The following is a 19,318-nucleotide window of genomic DNA, read 5'->3' as shown; positions in this document are numbered from 1 at the left end:
TAGTTTGAGCCTTCTTTGGCATTGCCTTTCTTTGGGATTGGAATTAAAACTGACCTTTTCCAGTCCTGTGGCCACTGCTGAGTTTTCCAAATTTGCTGGCATATTGAGTGCAGCACTTTCACAGCATCATGTTTCAGGATTTGAAATAGCTCAACTGGAATTCCATCCCCTCCACTAGCTTTGTTCATAGTGATGCTTTCTAAGGCCCACTTGACTTCACATTCCAGGATGTCTGGCTCTAGGTGAGTGATCACACCATCGTGATTATCTTGGTCATGAAAATCTTTTTTGTATAGTTCTTCTGTGTATTCCTGCCACCTCTTCTTAATATCTTCTGCTTCTGTTAGGTCCCTACCATTTCTGTCCTCTATTGAGCCCATCTTTGCATGAAATGTTCCCTTGGTATCTCTATAATTTTCTTGAAGAGATCTCTAGTCTTTCCCATTCTGTTGTTTTCCTCTATTTCTTTGCATTGATTGCTGAGGAAGGCTCTCTTATCTCTTCCTGCTATTCTTTAAAACTCTGCATTCAGATGCTTATATCTTTCCTTTTCTCCTTTGCTTTTCACTTCTCTTCTTTTCACAGCTATTTGTAAGGCCTCCCCAGACAGCCATTTTGCTTTTTTGCATTTCTTTTCCATGGGGATGGTCTTGATTCCTGTCTCCTGTACAATGTCATGAACCTCAGTCCATAGTTCATCAGGCACTCTATCTATCAGATCTAGTCCCTTAAATCTATTTCTCACTTCCACTGTATAATCATAAAGGATTTGATTTAGGTCATACCTGAATGGTCTAGTGGTTTTTCCCTACTTTCTTCAATTTAAGTCTGAATTGGGCAATAAGTTCATGATCTGAGCCACAGTCAGCTCCTTGTCTTGTTTTTGTTGACTGTATAGAGCTTCTCCATCTTTGGCTGCAAAGAATATAATCAGTCTGATTTCGGTGTTGACCATCTGGTGATGTCCATGTGTAGAGTCTTCTCTTGTGTTGTTGGAAGAGGGTGTTTGCTATGACCAGTGCATTTTCTTTGCAAAACTCTATTAGTCTTTGCCCTGCTTCATTCCGTATTTCAAGGCGAAATTTGCCTGTTACTCCAGGTGTTTCTTGACTTCCTACTTTTGCATTCCAGTTCCCTATAATGAGAAGGACATCTTTTTTGGGTGTTAGTTCTAAAAGGTCTTGCAGGTCTTCATAGAACCATTCAACTTCAGCTTCTTCACCTTTACTGGTTGGGGCATAGACTTGGATTACTGTGATCTCAAGAGAAGGCAATGGCACCCCACTCTGTGATCTCAAGGGAACTTTAAAAAGAAGAAAATAACTTCCTAAGTATAAATTGTACTGTGAACTTGTCATCTACTTACTCATTTATGATTCTGTTTCTGTTTTCTGTTGGTACTTTGTTGTATAAATTTTCCTTTTCTCCAAAAACCCTATTTTCAGCTTCAAGAATCATTCCATAGTTTAGTTTAAAATTTAATGATCCCACCCTGACAATTCATATTATTTCAAAACCACTTGACTCCTATCTTCTAGACTGAAAAGCTCTTCGATATCCTTCTTGCTTATTCTTCCCTTTTCAGTGCTTCATTGTTTTATTCTTTACCATAAGAGAGTCCCTATGATAATGCTTATGTTAATTAGCTAATGTTACTTTCTTAGATCAGTTTTGAAGTCAAACTGATTTCAAATATATATACTGAAAATTATATTGCAAAGTCTTAAATAATTTTTAGGACTTTTGACTACTCCTGAAATCTTTTTTTGTACTTTTTACATAATGAGTGGAGGAAAATGAAAGAAAAAGAACAAAGACCAGCAAAAAGGGAGAAAACTTTTTCATTAAATGGACTCACCTGTCTTTTCTGATGTAAATTATTTCGGAGCGTGTATAACCTTCCTCTGTTAAGCAAATATAGTTTGACTTGAAAGTGGGTTGATAAGAAACTGGAAAGATATTAGTTGACTACTCAACAATCATTTATACTGTGTGATTTCTATTTTTCAGACCCTTACTTAGGTACTGGAGGCAGTGGAGTGAAATGACAGGGGAGAGAACACCTGCCTATCATAGTAGTGATTGGGGAAGGCAGTCAGGGGTGTGTGTGGATTGTTTTGTTCCCAGAACATTTATTAGTATTGTCATTATCTGAATTCATTCAGAAAGATTTCAGTCAGTAAAAGGTGAATGAATAATACTGCAACAAAAGGACTTGTATAGAACACATACAGACTAGGTGGTAGTGATGCAATTCATGTTCTTACTAGGCCTGGAATCCAGCTGCTGAAGATCAGTGCTTTGACAGATGCCATAGACTTGGCCAGAAGCAAGAAGTTATTATCACAAAAGTGAGTTTTTAAGATACCTATTTTAAAATTAGGTTGTAAGATTTTAAAAACTACATAAATAGTGTGTGAGTTTATTGTTATAAAATATTGAAATAGAATTATGTGGAGCAAACTATGAGGGACATCTTTATTTTGGTCTTGTTAATTTTGTTTTTATGTGAATTGCTTGCTTATATCTTTTGCCAAGTTTTCATAAAGACAAATACAGTTTTATAGTATAAAGGACTTTTTTGTAAATGTTTTGTTGTATGTATTGAAAATTTTTTATCCCAGGCTCTTGTTTATCTTTGAACTTTGTGTTTTTTTGTCATGAAAGTTTAGAAATTTTTATGATTTAAAATATGGCAGCCTTTTTCTTTATATCTCCTGGATTTTTGAGGTCTTGCTTAGAACAGAAGACTTTTATCTTCAAATTTTAAAAATGAATCTTCTGTAAGTTATATGAACTGGAGGGGTGCTGTGCTTAGTCTCTCAGTTGTGTCTGACTCTGTGCAACCCCATGGACTGTAGTCTGCCAGGCTCCTCTGTCTATGGGGATATTCCAGGCAAGAATACTGGAGTGGGTTGCCATGCCCTCCTACAGGGGATCTTCCCAACCCAGGGATCGAACCCAGGTCTCCTGCATTGCAGGTGGATTCTTTATCATCTGATCTACCACTGGAAGTAGTGTTTTATAAAAATATCAATAAAAATTGTCATATTCAAAATTTGGAAAATGTTACCCCCCAAAATCTCATGTAGTTCTGATTCTTTTGAAATATTTTACTTTTTGTTTATGATTCATGATATGGATCTAACTTTCTTATTTTCAAATGAAGAATCATTTGTTACATTACCATTTTTAAGTCCATCTTTTTTTTCCTACCAATTTGAAATGTCACGTCTTCATAAATTCATATATATTACATGGGTCTCTTTCTGGACTCTGTTCCATTTCATTGATCTCTTTTCCTGTTCCCAGGACAATGTTACTTTAATAATTTCTATGGTTTTATAAAGTATGCCCTGATATCTAATAGAGCATAGTGCTCTCACTACCCTTCTTTTTGAAAATTGTGTTGGTTTTTATGATTTAGTCATGAATTGAACTTTGGATTTGGATTACCGAATCCCATTTAAAAAATCTTGTTTGGGATTTACTAAATTTATGATTAATTTGAAAACTGTATTCTTTATAAATAAGGAGTGTTCCCATATAAGAACTTAGTAACATTTTATAACACAATTTGTCATTACAGTAACTGGGACCTCTTGTACAGTGTTAAATAGTAGTAGTGATAGTAATCATTCTTGACTTGTTCCTATCTTTGTTGGAAATACTTTTATTGTTTTACATTAAGTATGGTGTTCTTGGTAAGTTTCTAGTAGATGTCCTTAATAATATTGAAGACATTTATTTCTAGGTTAATGAGGATTCTTTTTAAAATCAAAGTTTTTAATCAGGAATAAATGTTGAACTTTATCACATTCTTCTTTGGTATTTATTGAGATGATCACATTTTTTCTCTTTTAATTTTCTGAATTATACCAGATGAAGGTATATTCTTTCTGGGAAAATCTTACTTGGCTTTTTAAATATGCTGAATTTATTTTGCTAATATTCCAGCTACAGTGTTGTCCATAAAGTTTGCTTTTTTTATATGTTGCTCTTATCTGATGATAGAGTTATAACATGTCCTTACAGCTATATTCTTTATACAGGAGAAATACACTGAGTAATAGGGGAAAATGGCACTCATCTCTAGCTATCATACCATATTCTAATATTACCACTGTATATTGAGGAAAAGAGGGATAGTGAAACAGTTTGTAATAGATTACTATTGATCATTTTTGACAGCTACATAATACTATAAGGAAGCAGATTCCTTTAGAGTAGGGCATTATTTTCATTAGGTCTCAGTTTTTTAATTAAAGAATTTAAGTATTGTGACCTATAAAGTACCTAACCAATTTAACTTTGTTTTTCTTTTTACAGTTCATTGTGAAGGATTCTGTTGAAGAAAACATGCTGAAAATACAAAACACGAAGAGAGAACTTGCAGCTGGAGCCTTTGGAACTAAGAAAACAAATGCGAGTGAAATGAAACAAGCTAAAATCAATGAAATCAGAACTTTAATTGATTTATAAATTGGTGGAATTTGGTAAGCTCAGTTTAAGTAGATACATACACAAGTTTTAGAAATGAGAAAAATGCAGTTCTAGAAATTATATCTAGAGTATGTCTGCTAAAAGGGGCATATTTTATATTAGTGAAGAGGTATTACTAATCGCCTTCTATATATGAACCTATTTTTAATGATATTTCAAATAGCAATAAGTTCTGTTATATGCCGTGGCCTAAAATAATTTTTTTGGGAGAAAAAGTTACTTTTATTCAACTTTTCATATTATCTATGCTGAGTATTTTCATGTATCTCCCAAGTACTCAGCTTTTTCATATTTCCAAAAAAGTCAAACCTTTTATACTTTGACCAAATAGAGAGTTATTTTCTATGTTGACACATTTGGTTAGTCACCAAAGCCTCCCATTTGTGATGCTGTGGATTCACAATCCTTGTAAACGATTAATATGTACACAGACTAGACAAGAGATTGATTTTATTGGACCTTTGAAAACCATATATGCATTCCAGAACATTACATGAGAGACCAAAGTCCAGGTTAGCAAGTTACCTGGTTTTTGTTTGGTTTTGTTCATATATGTGTGTGTGTTTTGGTTTATTTTTCTTTCACAGTATCATTGAGAGAAATTCAAATAAGAAAATTCAAAAATTCAAATAAGACTTACAATTTTATGTTCATGAAAAAAAATTAGGGTTTGTGTTAGAGCAGAATTCTCTCCATTTAGTCAGGTGGTACTATTCTTTTTATTTAAATGTAACTTGATGTGTTAGTGTGTAAATACAGTCTGTGGGGATGAGAAGGAACCAGTTCTGCCCAGTTTGATTTGACTATTTAAATTATGGAGTTGCTGAATAGATATTTCTATATATAGATAATATTATTTATGTGCTTTAAAAAAAAACTTTATAAATTTTTATAATTCAGAAGACTACTATATGTGAGAGGCATGATATCTGGATGGAAGTTGGGTTGGATGACCTCCAAAATTATTTCGACTTTTAAAGACATCTTAATCCCTAAATGGAGAATTCTCTTTGGTATTATGTTTAGAATCAGAGTTTGATTTTGGAACTTGAGTAATTCACCCTTACACCTACTTATAGAATCAGTCATCATTTTCCTACTTTTTTGTTAATAATCAAACAGTAGCTGCCACAGAATTCTTGATAACTCTTTTAGTCATATTTAAAACAATCTATAACTTTATCAATCAGGTTAGGTAGTAAGTGGTGTTTTTTCCTTAAGGGAAACTTTATTTTTAATCCAAAGAAGGAAGAAATTGATAACTGTAACAGGAGAAGCTTCATGGTTGATGACACAAATTTAAGAACACCTTATATTTTACTTACAGTGTTGGAAGTGACTTGACTGAAAGATAAGAGGAGATTGGAGGCAGGGTTGTCTTCTAGGGCACACATCTTAGATTTAACACATATTTTATCACCAGCTAAATCCTTCCCTTCTCTGAGCCCTATCCTTTGCTCTAAGGGAACAGTGGATTAGACAGCAAGAATCTTCCCAGGCCTTTTTCTCTTCAGCAGCAGGTGATGAAAAGGACCAATAGAGCTTGCTGCGACGATGAGAATGGAATTATAATTTGGGGTTGGTCCACTAGCATAAGGAGTGATAGAGAGGAACTAGCACAAAGAGTCAAGTTGATCAGGATCTCATAAAACATGATAGATATACGGGTTCTCAATATACCAGTACTCTTGTAAGATTAAGTATAAAAAGAGTTTGCAGCAAAAAACACACTCTACTCTCCTTGCTTACAAAGGCAAAACCTTACAAACTCACTGTAAAGTGAAGACTGCTTCTTTACCCAAGCATTTACAGACTTGTGTTTTTAAACACATTCATGTGACAAGTCATTTAAAAAATACCTTTTTGGTTTTATATAGTTCCATTAAGTGGTGTTAAATAAAAAACAAATTCGTCCTATGAGAATATATAAACTACTGGAATGAAAAGTTCACATTATGTTTATGCTGTTAACTCTGTTTCATTATTATGTAGAGTAATAGCTTTAGAAATATCTTGAAAATACTGTGTTTCCATTTGTGGTTCAAACTGGATTTTGTTTTAAATTTAAAATTAATAAAAGTTTCAAAAATTACTACTTTCTCAGTGCCATATTTTAATGAGTACCTTTTCTTTAAAGAATGTTTAATCTTTATAAATCTCATATTTCTGTTAAGATGTCTATTTTATATAATTATTTTTTACTGACAGTACATAAAAAGTACAAGTAGCTGAGAAAAATTGACTCATATTCCTGCCCTTTTTTAATTTTACTAAATTTCAGTTTAACTGACTTTCTTGTTTAGAACTCAGTGTATATATTTTAAAATTTTAAGTATCTTGATCTTAAACATTGGTTTCAGTTATTTTTATTTTCCCATCAGGCAGAAAAAAAGGAGCTGTGATAACAGCTATGTATAGTGGTATACTAGATTCCACTATGGATTATAGACTTTGCCCTTTTTACAGCTCCACGATTGGGAATATCAAGAAAATAATCGTCTTATGTTTAAAACCAGTTAAGTACCAATAAAATTATACTCAGGTAACGCATATTTTCTTTTGGGGGATATCAAAGGCATTCACTGGTGTGGTTTTTTAAATTAATTTTAATTGGAGGCTAATTACAATATTGTAGTGGTTTTTGTCATACATTGACATGAATCAGCCATGGGTGTACATGTGTTCCCCATCCTGAACCCTCCGCCCCCCCAACTACACTCCCATCCTATCCCTCAGGGTCATCCCAGTGCACCGGCCCTGAACACCCTGTCTCATGCATCAAACCTGGACTGGCGATCTATTTTACATATGGTAATATACATGTTTCAATGCTCTCCTCTTAAATCATCCCACCCTCTTGCCTTCTCCCACAGAGTCCAAAAGTCTGTTCTTTACATCTGTGTTTCTTTTGCTGTCTCGCATATAGTGTCATCATTACCATCTTTCTAAATTCCATATATATGCGTTAATTAATATGCATCGGTGTTTTTCTTTCTGACTTACTTCACTCTGTATAATAGGCTCCAGTTTCATCCACCTCATTAGAACTGATTCAAATGCATTCCTTTTAATAGCTGAGTAATATTCCATTGTGTATATGTTTACCATAGCTTTCTTATCCATTCATCTGCCGATGGACATCTGGGTTGCTTCCAGGCCCTAGCTATTGTAAACAGTGCTGCGATGAACATTGGGGTACACGTGTCTCTTTCAGTTCTGGTTTCCTTGGTGTGTATGCCCAGCAGTGGGATTGCTGGGTTGTATGGCAGTTCTGTTTCCAGTTTTTTAAGGCATCTCCACACTGAGTCGGACACGACTGAAGTGACTTAGCAGCAGCAGCAGCTTTTCTCACAGAGAAGGCGATGGCACCCCACTCCAGTACTCTTGCCTGGAAAATCCCATGGACAGAGGAGCCTGGAAGGCTGCAGTCCATGGGGTCTCGAAGAGTCGGACACGACTGAGCGACTTCCCTTTCACTTTTCACTTTCATGCACTGGAGAAGGAAATGGCAACCCACTCCAGTGTTCTTGCCTGAAGAATCCCAGTGACGGGGCAGCCTGGTGGGCTGCCGTCTATGGGGTCACACAGAGTTGGACACGACTGAAGTGACTTAGCAGCAGCAGCAGCAGCACACTGTTCTCCATAGTGGCTGTAGTAGTTTGCATTCCCACTCACTGGTGTGTTTTTTATTCCTTAACAAAGGTCTGTTCATTAGTATTTGGAAAGAAGATTCATCAAAAACATGAGGACAATGATATGTTTGGCTTATTAATAAGAATTCAAATGCGTAACCTTAGGTTTTCAACTATATTAAACTTGTGGAGAAGGCAATGGCAACCCACTCCAGTACGCTTGCCTGGAAAATCCCATGGGTGGAAGAGCCTGGTAGGCTGCAGTCTGTGGGGTCACATAGAGTCGGAAATGACTGAAGTGACTTAGCAGCAGCAGCATATTAAACTTGAAAATATTTTCAAAAGGTGAAATACAACAGCTTTCCTTCATTTAATTCACCAATAAGTATGTATAACCTTCCTTACAAGTTCTACATTCTGGAATTCAGTACCTCATTTTTATGTTACTTCTAAATAAAAAGATCTTAAGATACTGATAGCTGTGAATAATGGTTGGGAGGCTTCCCTGCAGTAATGTCTACTTCAGAGGGAGAAACTGTGTTGATTAGAAACCCTGTTAGCAGACATAATGTTTTCTTCCATGTTAATGTATTTACACTTACTGTGTGGTAATAAGGGAGAACAGTCTTCTAGATGAAGCCATAATAATATGCTGCTTTTGAAAGGGCAGATGATTTCTTATTTCCAGTCAGATCTTTCAAAGGTTAAGATGGGATTTTAAAAAATCTCTTTTCCAGCTCCGTGTTGAACCTTCTTGATCAAGAATTTTCTGACAGATTTAAACCTGCTTCTACTTTTAAATATGAAAATTAATTTTTACATGAAAATATAATTTTAATAATGCATATGATTCAAATGTACATCGAACAGGACACCTCTATTAATCTGAACCAAGATATAATAACTAGGCTACACTGGGACTTCACTTAGAAGAACAGCAAATGTCAAAATGATTTCTTAAATTGGTAGATAAATTCTAGGGCATGTCTTTGCACAGTTGAAACCCAGTCTAGTATTCCAAGAGGGTATTTAATGTGATAAATGTGATATTAAAGGTCATCAGAGAGATTATATATTATTAAAATATGTGGGCCATTTGCTAAAGCAGAGACAGGACTAATGTTTTGAAATGTTTTCAGTAAGTTTGCCATCTTTTCAGCATTCTGTCAATAGTGTCTTAGAAAGGCAGATAAAATTAACTAGGCTACAGTTTGCTGAATGTTTAAACTATTTTACCCTTTTTGTTAGGGTAGGGAAGGGCTATTCCCTAATAGTACATCATAGGATTTTAAAACCACTGCAGTGAGGAGCCTGCACGCCACAACTAGAGAGCAGCCCCCACTCTCTGCAAGTAGAGAAAGCCTGTGTGCAGCAACAAGGACCCAGCACAGCCAAAGAAAAGTTACGTCAGCCTTTTACGTTTAGAGCTCTTCTCTTATGCAGTGTAAAAAAATTGGGAACCAAAGGGAATAAGTAAACACAGAAAGTCTATACTAGATGATATATTTCATTCTCCTCACTCCCTAGTTAAGATGCTTTGATATCCTCAATTTTATAAAAAAAGGACTTGAGTCTTGTGATCTCGTGATACAGGTGGAGAGCTCCAAATTATTTGGATTGCATATTACATGGTCACAACAATAAGGCAGTATTAGTTATCTGAAGATTAGGTTTCTGTTCATCCCAACTAGGAGCACAGAAACCAAAAAAGGCTTCTAACCACCTAAAATAAAGTTCAATAAATCCATATACTTAATAGAAAAGGACCTAGTGTTCAAAGGCTCTGTTATTGAACATTTAACTCTTCCTATTTTTGTTCTAGGCAAACAGTAGTGAGAAGTGGTAGCTGGAAGACTGGACATTATAGAAGGAAACTTCAAAGTGAACACAGAATAAGTAAATCACAAGAGTTGAGTGGCTTAGTATAGGTGTATGCTAAGTGCTATGCATGCTAAGTCGCTTCAGTCGTGTCCGACTCTGTGCAACCCTATGGATAGCAGCCCACCAGGCTCCTCCATCCACAGGATTCTCTAGCCACGAATACTGGAGTGGGTTGCCATTTCCTTCTCCAAGTTTCAGTCTATGAGACAAAACCAAACAGAAACAGTTCACAGAATATCCAACCTGCACTCTTCAAAACATCAAAGTCACAGGAGACAAGAAAAGTCTGAAAAGCCTCCACAGACCAGAGGTTGCTGAGGAGACGTGAAAACTAAGTGTAACTCGGCATCCTGGGGGGATCCTGAAACAGAGGAAGGGGTTAGGGAACAACAGGTGAAATCAGAAGATAGGGTGGGCGAGGGGGAGGTCACAGAAACAGACTGACACTGCCCCCGAGTTGTGACAAACACCAGTATAACACAAGATGCCCACAGGGAGGGGGGAGACTGAGGGGTTCCTCGGGAACTCTACTGTCTTTGCAGCTTTGTGGTCAATCTACAGTTATTCCACAATAAAAAGTTTATTTAAAGAAAAATACTCCACCTAATCCACCAGTTATAATCTAGAAGAGAAGACTGGGGGGTGACTGTGCTTCCTCCCTGCCAGCAGCCTGTCCAGTGGTCTCCCCTAACCCCACCTGCTAGTACTCATCACTGAGGAGTGGAAGTCAGTCCTTACTTAAAAGACCTTTAGAAGCACTACTGCTGGGCACTGGAGATAAAACATATCCACCTTAATAATAACAATGAATCCCTTATGTAACACCTTACTCTGTGCCAGGCACTAGTCCAAGGGCACCTGACCTGAATTCATTTAATCCTCAAAACAACACTAAGAAATAGGTACTGTCGATGGCCACATACGTTGGCCATCAGCACATTTCTATTAACTCCATATTTGATTCTGGAACTATTAATGGAAAGCAAGACACATGGAAGGGAAATTGCCAGTAAGCTAGTTAACTGGGGTGTAGTCAGGGGTTGAATCTAACAACTTGGCTCCAGAGTCCATGCTCTTAACCATTATTCTGTTGCCTCAGTAAAAAACATGGCCCCTATAGGGCAAGAGCTCAAATACTGGCAGAGTGGATAAAGTACTCTAAGGGAATGTGGTCGGATCCCAAGAAGGACTTCCTGTATGCAAAAGTAGCCTGTATTAGGGATGCAATATACAATAAACCTAATTAATACCACCATATGTTATATATGAAAGCTGTTACAAGAGTAAATCCTAAGAGTTCTCATCACAAGGAAAGCAGGATGTATTTTTTTCTATTTCTTCAGTTTTGTATCTGTAGGAGATAATGTTCACTGCTGCTGCAGCTGCTAAGTAACTTCAGTTGTGTCTGACTCTGTGTGACCCCATAGACAGCAGCCCACCAGGCTCTCCTGCCCCTGGGATTCTCCAGGCAAGAACACTGGAGTGGGTTGCCATTTCCTTCTCCAATGCATGAAAGTGAGAAGTGAAAGTGAAGCCGCTCAGTTGTATCCGACTCTTAGCGACCCCATGGACTGCAGCCTACCAGGCTCCTCCATCCATGGGATTTTCCAGGCAAATCACTATGCTGTACACCTTACGCTTACCCAGTGTTACATGTCATTCATATCCCAATAAATCTGTAAGGAAAAAAAAAAAGCATCTGAACTTGGAGGAAGAAAAAAAAAAAAAGCCTGCATGTCTTCATTCTCTGATAACTCTCAAGATCAAGGTCCCGTGCCTTCTCTGGCTCTTGATTCAGTCTCCTAAGCACCAGGAAAAGCTCAACTCCAGGTGTAATGTCCTGCTGTGGATGAACGGAGGTGGGTAAAGGAGGGGTTTCTGCAGCACAGGAAAGACGCACAACCACTTGGGCTGGGAGGGTCCAGCACACCGGGAGGGGATGGCTAGGAAGGCCCGTCTCTTTGAGCAATGGATTACAGATCTTCCTATTTCTGGCAGACCTGCACGACTGATGGTGGGGTAGGGGGAGCTGAGGTAGAGGACAGTCTGAAAGGGAGCCTAGGTGGGGGGTATGGACAAAAGAAGGAACCAACTGGCCTGAAAGGAATGCGGAGGATAAGTGTTGAGGGTAGGTGGGCAGGAGACAGAGAAAAGATAAGCCTGAGGGCAACAACTGACTCCCTGCACCAAGACGGGGCTGAGCGTCCATGTTGTGAATGGGAAAGGGCAGGGATGGCTGGGAATTACCTTGGAGGAGGCAAAGGAGACACAAGGATGACCTTTTAGCAAGTGTTGGATGGTCTAGCGTCGGGTTCCTGCCAGGGGGGTCGGAAGGGGTGACACCGGGCCCCAGGGTTCCTTCTGCGCAGCCCTTATCTCTAAAAGGATGCCGACCCTGAATACACCACAGTATTATATAGTCATATCATAGAAGTTTTCTCTCTTCTGGGCCAATAAAACAACTGTGAAAACAGGATAATTCTATATAGGCTTTTAAGATACAAAGTCTATACATTGTGAAGCTGAATTGTGTCCAAGCCAAAATTTATGACTTAACCCTATCCTTGAATTTTCTTACCCACTCATTTTTATAAAATTTCAGGCAGCCTATTTAGGAATGCCTTTTTGTAAAAAGTATTTTCCAAGTCCTATTTCAAGGCCATTGTCCTTATCTTCATAGCAAGCAAAATGAAAGCTTTTCCATTATTTGTTTCTGGCATTTATGGGTATATACAGAGAATACTCTTGATCTCTTGGCCCATTTCCCTGATCTCATTGTCTGTATTGATCATTCATTTGTTTAATGCAGAGCATAGCTTTAGATTTAGAACATACACAGATCTGAATCAAAGTTTTTAACCTTTCTTATTCTCTGATTACCAGAGAAATGAGAAATCTATATATACATTATAGGGCTGATATGAGAATTGAGCTATAAGTACCTAGTAAATATTGTCTTTCCTCATTGCTTTCTTACAGATTGTTTTCTCTTAAAGAAGATTAAATCTCAGCATCAGAAACTCAGAGAAATAAATTATCAAAGGCTGAGCCAGCAGGGAAGCCCATCACATAACATACCCAAGGGTAAAAATAGTTAATAATCCATTTGTAGTAGAAAAAAAGCAGACTGTGGCAGACTTTTATTTAAGGGGAAACCAAGTCTTCCTTAGCTTGCAGCTGCTACTGCTGCTAAGTCACTTCAGTCGTGTCCGACTCTGTGCGACCCCATAGATGGCAGCCCACCAGGCTCCCCCGTCCCTGGGATTCTCCAGGCAAGAACACTGGAGTGGGTTGCCATTTCCTTCTCCAATGCATGAGAGTGAAAAATGAAAGTGAAGTCGCTCAGTCGTGTCCAACTCTTAGCGACCCCATGGACTGTGTAGCCTATCAGGCTCCTCTGTCCATGGGATTTTCCAGCAAGAGTACTGGAGTGGGGTGCCATTGCCTTCTCCGCTTCCTTAGCTTAATTCCATACATTTCAGTGACATTAAAGAGGTAAATATTACAATTCATTTATAGATGTTATTTATGATAATATTGCCTATTCACTCAAGGGGCCAAGTTTGTCTTCTGGAAAGCCTTTACTAAATACAAGTTGAATCCCCTGCTATATAACAACATTGCACCATGCATCTTCTGAAAGCTCTGACTCCCTATTTAGTGTAAATACCTTCTTAATGTATCAAATGGTTCTCAAATGTCCCTTGGGTCACAGTCACTGCTTGATAGTACTTGGAATAGAAATACTATGGCCTCAACCTCAACCAAGGTCTACTGAATCATAATCTATAGTGATAAGCCTGAGAGACTGTACTTACAACTCCAGTGTCTTTCAGGAGCAGCCAGGTTGGAGACTGTTGCTTAAGCCTCTAGTTTTTATTTACTCCTTCCTCTCTCTTCATATCCAATCCATCAGCAGCTTTATGCCTTCAGCCTGGTGGAAGGTGTGTTGGAATACCACTGTCTCTCTCCAGGATCACCACAGTAAACTAATTTGCCTTCTAATCAACTCTTGTTCTCATTTAAGCTGTTTTCCACCAGCTTCAGAAGCAGTGTTCTTAAAATGTAAATCACAAAGGTAAGACAATTAGACCTTCTTTAAGATGACTGGCATTGGACTGAAACAAACTATATTAAAATTAATTCATTCATAATGATACTAGAACCAACCCCCTCAAAACCACCTTTGGAGGATGCTATGAAACCAGTTGCATATTTTATATACTGACTAGTGAGTAAAGGGAAGGAATAAAGCATTTATCCTGCCTCTTTAATAGGAAAAACTCAGGATAACCAGATTGTTGATGAATGGAAGTATATAGAAATATTTCAGCTAGTGAGAGTATTACCATTTTGTAACCCCAGTGAGATAATGTATCTAGGCAATGATCATTAATGGCAGTTAATATCATAATGAGATTAAATCACACCTTAATCTGGTTCTCTGAATCAGTTTATAAGAAATACAGAATACAAGGAAACAAACTGCCATCAGTAAAGTGTAGAATGTGGGAGAGACTAAAGGACAACTAATCTGGTTTCTTCAGTAAATTGCAAGGCAACAACAAAACAAGGGAGTGTAAGGAAACACAGCTGAATCAGAGATATCAACCAGTTGCACTGTAAGGGCCTTACTTGTGATAGAGTCAATTCCTAGGCAGGTTGATAGGAAGTCTGGGGTCCCCGAGGAGGATAAAGGGGTCTGGGGCTCTCGAGGAGGAGATAGGGGTCTGGAGTTCTCAAGGAGGAGAAAAGGACAAACTTTTTATTCTACATTGCTTTGTCTTAGTCAATATAAACAATGTAAGGACATGTTTCTGCTTTTCAATATGCTATCTAGGTTGGTCATAACTTTTCTTCCAAGGAGTAAACGTCTTTTAATTTCATGGCTGTAGTCACCATCTGCAGTGATTTTGTAGCCCCCCAAAATAAAGTCTGACACTGTTTCCACTGTTTCCCCATCTATTCCCGTGAAGTGATGGGACCAGATGCCATGATCTTAGTTTTCTGAACGTTGAATTTTAAGCAAACTTTTTCACTCTCCTCTTTCACCTTCATCAAGAGGCTTTTTAGTTCCTCCTCACTTTCTGCCATAAGGGTGGTGTCATCTGCATATCTGAGGTTATTGATATTTCTCCCGGCAATCTTGATTCCAGCTTGTGCTTCTTCCAGCCTAGGGTTTCTCATGATGTACTCTGCATAGTAGTTAAATAAGCAGGGTGACAATATACAGCCTTGATGTACTCCTTTTCCTATTTGGAACCAGTCTGTTGTTCCATGTCCAGTTCTAACTGTTGCTTCCTGACCTGCATACAAATTTCTCAAGAGGCAGGTCAGGTGGTCTGAAGAACTGATGCTTTTGAACTGTGGTGTTGGAGAAGACTCTTGAGAGTCCCTTGGACTGCAAGGAGATCCAACCAGTCCATTCTGAAGGAGATCAGCCCTGGGATTTCTTTGGAAGGAATGATGCTAAAGCTGAAACTCCAGTACTTTGGCCACCTCATGCGAAGAGTTGACTCACTGCAAAAGACTCTGATGCTGGGAGGGATTGTGGGCAGGAGGAGAAGGGGATGACAGAGGATGAGATGGGTGGATGGCATCACTGACTCGATGGACGTGAGTCTGAGTGAACTCCGGGAGTTTGTGATAGACAGGGAGGCCTGGCGTGCTGCGATTCATGGGGTCGTAGAGTTGGACACGACTGAGGGACTGAACTGAACTGAACTGAAGTGAAGGACATGTTTCTCCTTAAGAAGAACCTTCTGACTAGTTTTGTTATCTTAGGTATATTGTGGGAGTGGGTCTGGTGAGACCTTTCTATTGTTAGTTCTAATCTTAATTTAAGATGTATGTTGTGGGAATGGGTCTGGTAAAAGTATATAAGGCCTTGATAAGACTAGCGAGTGGGGGGCTCTCTGTCCCCTTTCTGATGTCTATGTCAGAAGCTTCCTCTGTCCCTTTTTATACTTTAATAAAACTCTGCCACACAAAAGCTCTTGAGTGATCAAATCTGGTCCCCTGGTCCTGAAGCTCAATCTTCTTCAGAGATCAAGAATCTGACATCCTTCACCTTAAGCTATCACTTGGATCCTGATAAGATCAAGTGGAAGTAAAACACAACATAATGGAGGACATTTAGAATTAAGTTTCTTGGTGTGAGCATTTTATGAAGTCCCTATGTTTTAAAGATAGCGGGTGTATATCATGTGAGTTTTTTTTTTTATCTAGGATTTGCTTCCAAATAGTTTGGTAGGGGAAGAGTTCATGGGGATATAGGGACATAGATGAAACTGTTGAAAGTAGGTGATGGGAGTTCTTTATACCATTCTGCTTACCTTGGTATGTAAGTTCCCATTAATAAAACATTACATATAAATTAACATTAATAAAACTTCAGTCATTATTGAATTTAAAATCCAAAGCCCAAACGTTCATCTATGAAGGCAATACGTTCCTCTTCATCCTGTCTTGAAAGCCTTTATTTCCACCCAGTTCTCCCATTCCCACAATTTCCTCTGAATGGAATAGTCTTCTTCTCCTCACTCCCTTTTGGCTTCTGGAGAGCCTCTCTTTCTGGCTTAATCAGCATCTTGTAGGCTTTTCTTGAAGACCCTAGGGCTGGACTTGCTCAGGGGCAAGTGTATTTGTCAGTGTATTTTATTTAATATAATTTGCAATTATATATGTTAGTTTCTTTCAGTCTGTTTGCTACTAGAATATCAGGAAATATGTGTCTTATACATTCCTATGTATCTACTGTCCATCACATGTGTGATATGGTCAGTACTTAGTAAGTGCTTATTGAATGAATTATTCAGAGTTGTGTTGTATAAATGTATATGTCAACCCAAATTGTGTTTGATGTGAAAATAAGATGACTGAATAAATGCTTTGGTAGATGTAATTTCTGGAATAAGCTCAAGTTTTTCCTTGAAATCAAACATTTTTATAACCATTGAGACTGTGAAAGCAACGTAGGGCTGAAACCAACTTTAAAATTAGGCACAGATTCCTTAAGAAAAATGGAAATGAAACTACCATATGACCCAGCAATCCCACTACTGGGCATTACCCTGAGGAAACCATAACTGAAAAAGACACATATACCCCAGTGTCCACTGCGGCACTACTTACAATAGCTAGGACATGGAAGCAACCTAGATGTCCATCAACATATTAATAAATAAAGAAGCAGTGGTACATGGAATATTACTTAGCCATAAAAAGGAACACATTTGACTCAATTCTAATGAGGTGGATGAACCTAGAGTCTATTATACAGAGTGAAGTAAGTCAGAAAAACAAATGTTGTATATTTGTATATTTGCATGGAAGTGAAAAGTGAAAGTGAAGTCGCTCAGTCGTATCCGACTCTTAGCGACCCCATGGACTCCAGCCCACCAGGCTCCTCTGTCCATGGGATTTTCCAGGCAAGAGTACTGGAGTGGGGTGCCATTGCCTTCTCCGACCTGACACGCAGAGGCACTTAAATCTTTGGTAGTGCTTCACGTATTTGAAGACCACAGCAACTCACTTTCCACCAGTCCAACTAACCAGCCTATTTCACCTTCAGAAATAATTTGTTATTTAACAGTTTACACTCTGAAGTAAGTCCTCAGGCTCTTCTTAAGCTCTTCTGGTAGCCAACATCCAAGGTGGTCCCCCAATCCAGTCTTGCCTCCAAGTTTCCATATTCCAACATTCATTCACACCCTTACTGTGGAAATAAAGGAATCTTTATTTCTGATCTGGAAGGTTAAAAGCCACTGCAGCTTCTAAAGTTTCTTCTCGTCATGGTTTTCCCTCTTGTTTTCTTCAACAGAATAATTTGTGATTACTCACTTCAGATTTAAAAGGTCATTTAAATCATGCCCTTTACTAGCACATTTAATGAGTATGTTTTATATTGGTACTTCTATCATTTTAAGCCATGGATAAAAATGCTAGAAGACACTGAGTCTGATACTAATAGTCCTGAAAGATTATTGAGTATGTTTAGAGACTGACAATGAACCTAGGTTCATTAAGGTTACAATATTCTAAAATTTGAGTACCCACTTAATATAGAGATGAAATGTGAGTGACAGATGAGATAAACTTGATCTTCCTTTCCTCCATCTATCATATCAGATACATCACCATCACTGGAAAGCACTAGCTGTAGATTTCCCTAGGTATCTAGAAAAAAACTTCTAAAGCATATATTTCAGTGTCAAGTTTTACACTGGTTTTTAAAATACAAATTCTATCTCATTAGAACTGATTCAAATGTATTCTTTTTAATGGCTGAGTAATACTCCATTGTGTATATGTACCACAGCTTTCTTATCCATTCATCTGCTGATGGGCATCTAGGTTGCTTCCATGTCCTGGCTATTATAAACAGTGCTGCAATGAACATTGGGGTACACGTGTCTCTTTCCCTTCTGGTTTCCTCAGTGTGTATGCCCAGCAGTGGGATTGCTGGATCATAAGGCAGTTCTATTTCCAGTTTTTTAAGGAATCTCCACACTGTTCTCCATAGTGGCTGTACTAGTTTGCATTCCCACCAACAGTGTAAGAGAGTTCCCTTTTCTCCACACCCTCTCCAGCATTTATTGCTTGTAGACTTTTGGATCCCAGCCATTCTGACTGGCGTGAGATGGTACCTCATAGTGGTTTTGATTTGCATTTCTCTGATAATGAGTGATGTTGAGCATCTTTTCATGTGTTTGTTAGCCATCTGTATGTCTTCTTTGGAGAAATGTCTATTTAGTTCTTTGGCCCACTTTTTGATTGGGTCATTTATTTTTCTGGAGCCTATTATACAGAGTGAAGTAAGCCAGAAAGAAAAACACCAATACAGTATATTAACGCATATATATGGAATTTAGAAAGATGGTAACAATAACCCTGTGTATAAGACTGCAAAAGAGACACCGATGTATAGATCAGTCTTATGGACTCTGTGGGAGAGGGAGAGGGTGGGGAGATTTGGGAGAATAGCATTGAAACATGTATAATATCATGTATGAAACGAGTCGCCAGTCCAGGTTCGATGCACGGTACTGGATGCTTGGGGCTGGTGCACTGGGATGACCCAGAGGGAGGGTAGGGGAGGGAGGAGGCAGGAGGGTTCAGGATGGGGAACGCGGGTATACCTGTGGCGGATTCATTTCGATATTTGGCAAAACTAATACAATATTGTAAAGTTTAAAAATAAAATAAAACTAAAAAAAAATACAAATTCTACAAATTATGAAAAATTCCCTGATACTTTTTTTCCCCATGAGGAGTGGGTGTCCTTAATGAAACAACCAAGA

At 38.2% G+C, this 19,318-nt stretch overlaps 1 protein-coding gene across 2 annotated transcripts in view; it reads left to right on the top strand.

The window, feature by feature from the left end:
• The window catches only part of HLTF (helicase like transcription factor), a 63,527-nt gene extending 56,932 nt beyond the window's left edge, over positions 1 to 6,595 (top strand). For both annotated transcript variants that reach the window (XM_086386616.1, XM_086386529.1), the window contains exons 24-25: positions 2,271 to 2,351; positions 4,330 to 6,595. In XM_086386616.1, the coding sequence (XP_086242742.1) occupies positions 2,271 to 2,351; positions 4,330 to 4,482 (234 nt within the window). In that variant the 3' untranslated portion in view covers positions 4,483 to 6,595. The remainder of the gene's footprint in view (positions 1 to 2,270; positions 2,352 to 4,329) is intronic.
• Positions 6,596 to 19,318: the final 12,723 nt, after the last annotated feature.

The sequence above is a fragment of the Bos grunniens genome, chromosome 1 (genome assembly GCF_055505025.1).
Source record: "Bos grunniens cultivar Pamir isolate PY7600 chromosome 1, Bosgru_T2T1.0, whole genome shotgun sequence".
Taxonomy (NCBI): Eukaryota; Metazoa; Chordata; class Mammalia; order Artiodactyla; family Bovidae; genus Bos; species Bos grunniens.
Note: the sequence above shows the minus strand (reverse complement) of the source record. Positions and strands in the feature narration are given on the sequence as shown.